This window comes from Lithobates pipiens, unplaced genomic scaffold (assembly GCF_037356315.1).
Source record: "Lithobates pipiens isolate NorthernLeopardFrog02 unplaced genomic scaffold, aLitPip1_a1.2 Scaffold_8, whole genome shotgun sequence".
Taxonomy (NCBI): Eukaryota; Metazoa; Chordata; class Amphibia; order Anura; family Ranidae; genus Lithobates; species Lithobates pipiens.
In genome coordinates this window covers 124068067-124074066 of record NW_027507903.1, presented here as the reverse complement: position 1 = coordinate 124074066, position 6000 = coordinate 124068067, and the positions used below count along the sequence as shown (strand labels likewise).

Below are 6000 nucleotides of genomic sequence, written 5' to 3'. Positions count from 1 at the left end.
AGGCAAAAGGAAAATGAGAGAAAAAAAAGAGGAAAGGAGAATACAAAAGAATGGAAGAAAAAAAAAAGGGGGCGTGAAAAAGAAGGGAGAAGAGGAGAGAGAGAACATAGAAGAAAATAAATCTTACTAAAGATAAAAAGAAAGAAAAAAAGAAAAAAGAAAAGTGAGAGGGATAAGGCTGTGAAAAGGAGTGACAGAAAGAGAACAGAGTCACTCATCATAATGTTTCAATTCTTATTTAAAATTCATTCTCTTAGGAATGCGAGTGTCTAACTTAGATATTCATAATACTTCTCTTTTATACTCTACATAGAAAACCAATCACCCCTCCAGGGAGGGCAGTCTACCCTTTCCATAATTTGTACACTACCTCCTTGTTGTTCGACAAAATGTCTCGCTACATTTGTACATTTATTTTTGAGAGGTAATCCTTCAACCAGTCACACAGACATCTTGCCCTGCCTACGTACTGTTTGTTACCTGTTAGACAGGACTTCACATGCACTAAATACTTTGTCTGGCAAATCACCAGTTGTTTCATCTCAAAGGAGGCACCATTAGTGTATGACAAATCCCTGTGTGGGTCATCTAAAAAAAAAAGGCACAGCTGGAACAATGGGAGGAGCCACACCTGAACATCCCTGTAGTACTCAACCACATCTTTTTTAGTTATTTGAGTGAAACAATCTAGGAGAGAGAATACTGCCTATTATGGGTGTCCATCAGGCCACAAAATTAACTCAGAGAGGCAGCGTGGTTGGTCTACTAAAGGCATATACACTGTTCACTTTGCAAATGAAGTTGCACTCTGCAAGGGAATGTTCTCCAGGGGTTAGTGAATGTGGTGAAGCTTTACCCAAAGATTACCCATGATAATAATGGATGGTCACCAGGGCTTCACCTCATCTGCTAAGCTCTGGGATAGCTTCTATGCAGAGTGTAACTGCACTTGAAAAGAAAACAGCCTAGTTGCCTTTAGTAAATCAATCCCAGTATCTCTCCCAAATGTAGGTCTCCTGTAAAATGGGAAGCCACCTGCCCACTATTTTCATATTTTTTCAAATTCCAAGCTATAGCATGTTTTAAAATTTACAGAGCTAGGATGCTCAATTTACTGTATCATACCTTTACCAATATCTCTGCCTTGTAAGCCTGCCAAACATGGATTAAATTTCGATCTATGTATGGGCAAGATGATTGTACCCGAGTCGATCCATAGATCGACTTGGGTACAAGCAGCCTGTTGGATTTCTTACATGTGATTACTTCTGGCGGCTATAGCTGATAGCAGTAATCATTGTGTTCAGCTGGCTGGGAAGGCTCCCCGTGCCCCCTGCTGGCAGAGCATAATAGTGCTTTCCTCCATCAACACTGACTGTGTGAATTGATCACCACTGTGTGGTGATTTGATGTGGAAATTGTGTGATTTTCTTTCCCTCCACCTGTGGTGGAAAGAAAGGCAAATCAAATCATCTATAGGCTGCTTTAAAAGGCTCTCTCTTGTAATGTTTTGTACTTTAGTATACACTTCTAATGAGAGACCACTGTTCCAGGAATTGATGACGTCTCCTAAAATCTTCTGCAATTGAACATTTTCACTTGGCTCTAATAAATAGACCATTGGGTATGGCCTTTTTAGCATGAGGAGGATGTCCCAGAAATGGGCTTTAGATAGGTTTGTGTACACACTCTGTGATCTGTGCTAGAACCGATCATAGTCAGATTCATGTTATTAATTTTTATGGCTTGCTCTTCACTGGTGAACCTGAGATTATATTAATTGTAAACAAAAAGTCCTTCACAGACAAATCACACTGATCAGATCATCAATGTATGGAAAAAAAAAGTTGATCTGATCCCTAAAGAGGTTAGTATCTCCAAGGACATGTCAATCCTCCCACAAACCCATGTATAGAGTGTATGTGGGCACAATTTTTTTCAGCAGTTTTCAGACCAGTCCGGTGACATTACAGGTCCTTTGTTTCTTTGGTGGTGGGGTGGGCAGTTCTTCCTTTCGGACTGAGCAGAGCTTACGCATCACTACATTCCTGAGTAATGTGAGACCAGGCACAGAGGGACGATGCAGCTTCAGGGTTTAGATCCATGAAAGCCTGTGCTCACAGCAGTGGGTTGGGTGACACAAGTCTACTGTGGTGGACAACTCAAGTTTGAAGGTGATTATTGCAAAAAACAGATTTTTATTTTTGCAGATGCAAGACAGAATAAAAAAAAAATCCTGGAGTTCCACATTACTATCCAAAGGTATAAGTGTCAGTTGTCATTCCTTCACGCATATTGCTCTCAATACTGCCAAAGCCATAAAGACAAGTTCTGGAGATAAAACGGGGGCTAGTTTTCCAAATCTAGCAGAGAATAACGGTGCAATGAGTTTCTGTAGAACTGACTCACAGTTTGATTTTGTCTGCCGAAAGTTGGCTGCAGCAATCCTAACAGGGAGTCTGCAAAATGAATTGTGTTTATATTAACCTTAATTGGAGTGTGGACTTTGCTGTCACCTCTGAATTAGAGTTTGAAGCATCCATCCTTAGAAACGTATTTCTTAACCACACAGAGAAACAAATACTGCAGCTCTCTGCTGTACCTGCAGAGGTCTTAATGAGGAAACTGGAAACTAAACATCACACGAGAAAGAAAATAAGTTATTTTATTTCAAGATATATAGAATTGGAAATTTCAGTTTAATACAGTTCTCGGTCACTGCCAAGTAATCTGCAGCTCACTGGTAAACAATACGCAAGGGGAGATTACTTTTGTAGTGAGCGAGGAAATATAAAAACGATTAGCCAAGTTTATCTTAGCATGCAAGCAAAATCTCACAGCACAATGCATTTACATGCCGAACATATAAATAGTACACATTAACAATATGGAGCATTTTTACACACAGCATATACTATATTACATAATGTGGCAAATCTGTACATGTAGTAGGAGGAGGAGTTATGGATCTATAACCAACCACCCCATATTAAAACATTATAAAATGAATATTGCAGCTTAATCTTTTTTCAGGAAAAACTGACGAGAGGGTTCCCAGCAATGATGTGGGAAACGGCAAGAGAATTCAAGGTACTGCTGGAAATAATCTGTGGGGAGAAATGGAAAAATAATATTATTACACGCATTATTATTATATAAAGTCATTTTCAGTTGCTTCGACAGCACTGTGATCTGGAAGAAGGAGGGGAAGGTGGTCACAAATGTTTACAAAACTTCCTGCTCAATACTTTAGAAATAGCGAGAGATGTATCCATTTCTACAGACTCTAGCAGACATTGGTAGTCCATTTATTGGTTTATTTGTTTTCACATGCCATCTGCTGAATGGTGCCAGTGCAGGGACCAGAGGTAAAATGGCCAGTGAGAGGTCACCCTGAGGTTACCCAGGATGGAAGCCAGGCTCCCCTAGTTCACAGTCAGTGTCAATGCCCTCTAATACAGCACCTTGTATTTGATGCAATGTACTACACTGTTTGTATGGTAGCTTTCTTTAGAAATTTGATAGGCAAATTGAGAAGAGGGCTTTTTTTTTTTTTTACTAAAATAAAGCGCGTTATAGTCTAAAGAGCATTTTTCAGACATAAATGTGAAAAAGATTACTTTAAAGTAGCTCTGTAATAAAAGAAGTATGAGGGCTGCCATTGCAAACCTTCTTCTCAAAAATGCCAGGCTGTGTCTAACTTAACCACTTGCTTACCGGGCACTTAAACCCACCTCCTGCTCAGACAAATTTTCAGCTTTCAGCGCTGTCACACTTTGAATGACAATTGTGCGGTCATATATAACACTTTACCCAAATTAAATTTTTATCAATGTTTTTCACACAAATAGAGCTTTCTTCTGGTGGCATTTAATCACAGCTGGGGTTTTTATTTTTTGATAAACAAACAAAAAAATTTAAAATTTTGAAAAAACTAAAACAAAAAAAATCATGTTTCATAGTTTATTATAAAATTTTGCAAACAGGTAATTTTCCTCCTTCATTGATATGCGCTGATGAGGGCGGCACTGATAGGCTGCACAGATGGCCACTCATAAGATGGCACTGATGGGTGGCACTGATAGGTGTTACCGATAGGTACCACTGATAGATGGCACTGGTAGGTGACACTGATGGGCAGCACTTTTGACGAGGCACTGATTGGTGACACTGATAGGCGGCACTGTGGGCACTGGTAGGCGGCACTGTTGTGCACTGGTAGGGGGAACCGGGAATTGGAACAGGTGGGCACAGATGAGCTGGCGGGAGCTCTCTTTGATCGGGACCGATGTCCCTCTGAGAGCCGCCAGTGATCTGTTTTTTTTTTCTCCTCACGCTATCAGTGCGAGGAGAAAAAATTGCAGATTACCGGCTCTGTTTACATCACATGATCAGTGGCTGACAGCTGATCATGTAGTAAAGGGGTCAAAAGCGACCCCTTACTCTGATCTGTGATCAGCCGAGCCTCATAGACTCACTGATCACAGAGCATGCCACGCGTGCCATGCAGGGGGCGCACAGACCACTCAGGCACGGGAGGACGTCTATTGATATACTCCCAGCAAAGTAGGTCCATGCTGTAGCCGTCATTCGGCTATATCGTGGATCTGAAGAAGTTAAAGTGTTTCCACTTCTGCAGCCAAATTGGGATAAAACTTTCTTTACATCTATTACATGTCCCATTCATATAGCAAAATTAAAAAAAAAAATATTTAAAAGTGCAGATAACTAGTTTAGATTTTCTATTCTGGACCCTCTAGAAAGGTAAAATGCTACATAATTCTCTTTGCTTATGAGAGGGCTGGGCAACTGTTTTTGCCATAATTAACCCTGTCTGTACTGTGAAGGAAGATCTTCAGTTTCAAACAAGATAACAAGATTTGATAAATATTTAACAACAAGATTTAAACAAGAAACAAGATGCGAACACTGTCCTAACAAAGGGTTTGAGGTTTAAGGGCTGGACTTCTTGCATTGTAAGCTAATGAGGACAGGCTCACTCTGAACTTGTTCAAAAAATATTGCAGTCAGCCATGACACCTTGTCCTGAAAAACATCTAAAAGGTTGGGAACATTTTTAAGTCATGCTGTGTTAATGGAAACATATAACACACATATAGTGGAGTATCCCCAAATTTGACTGCAAAAGTGGAAATGTGCCTTAAGAATTTCCCAGTACTGAAGACCTAGAACAAGCATGACTGTACATGAGTGTCAGAAAAAAGTGTCATAGGTACTTGTCAATATTATCAGTTGTTCTGGGTCAGCAACTCAGCATTGAAGTCAACTTATAAGAATGACAGCCAGGTAACTAGCATTTTCAAAAGGAGAGGTTAGCAACGGCTGTCTACAATAATAGCCCACGACAGGTTTCCTTTATTGTAAAGAATGGCTGCTTATCTCACTCACTGCGGACAGACAGACAGAAAAAAACACTTTTTGATGTCTTTAATGATAGAAAACATCAGTAATGCTCCTGGTAGCCAGAGACCATGTAGTCTTTTGCCTAGACTTTAAAGAGGAAGTAAACCCTGATGGGTTTACTTCCTCTTTGATTCCCTGCAAAGGTAAAGCATAATGGAATACTATGCATCGCATAGTAGTCCATTATGTGTCACTTACCTGACACAGGAGCCAGCGAAGTCACCGCTGTCCCCTTGTGTACGGAGCCTCCATCTTCTTGGTGGGTCTCGCTGCTCCGGCGCTGTCATTGGTCAGAGCCGCGATGACGCCACTCCCGCGCATGCGCACGGGAGCCGCCATTAGCGGCATATCGCCGTTAACTGCGGCGCGCTCAGTGCGCCTATGCGCCGCTGTCTATGGCGCATGCGCCATAGACAGCGGTGCCTGTCTTTTGGCAAATATCTCCTAAACCGTGTAGGTTTAGGAGATATTTCTTGGACCTACAGGTAAGCCTTAATCTAGGCTTACCTGTAGGTCAAAGTTGGTTGTAAGGGTTTACAACCACTTGGCTGTGCATCACATAGGCTATGAATTAAT

General features: G+C 41.0%; 1 protein-coding gene across 6 annotated transcripts in view; it reads right to left on the bottom strand.

Annotated features, from left to right (window-relative positions):
- Window positions 1-2651: 2651 nt before the first annotated feature.
- SCAPER (S-phase cyclin A associated protein in the ER) overlaps window positions 2652-6000 on the bottom strand; it is a 399576-nt gene continuing 396227 nt past the window's right edge. For all 6 annotated transcript variants that reach the window (XM_077472442.1, XM_077472443.1, XM_077472441.1 and 3 more), the window contains one exon: window positions 2652-3107. In XM_077472442.1, the coding sequence (XP_077328568.1) occupies window positions 3019-3107 (89 nt within the window). In that variant the 3' untranslated portion in view covers window positions 2652-3018. The remainder of the gene's footprint in view (window positions 3108-6000) is intronic.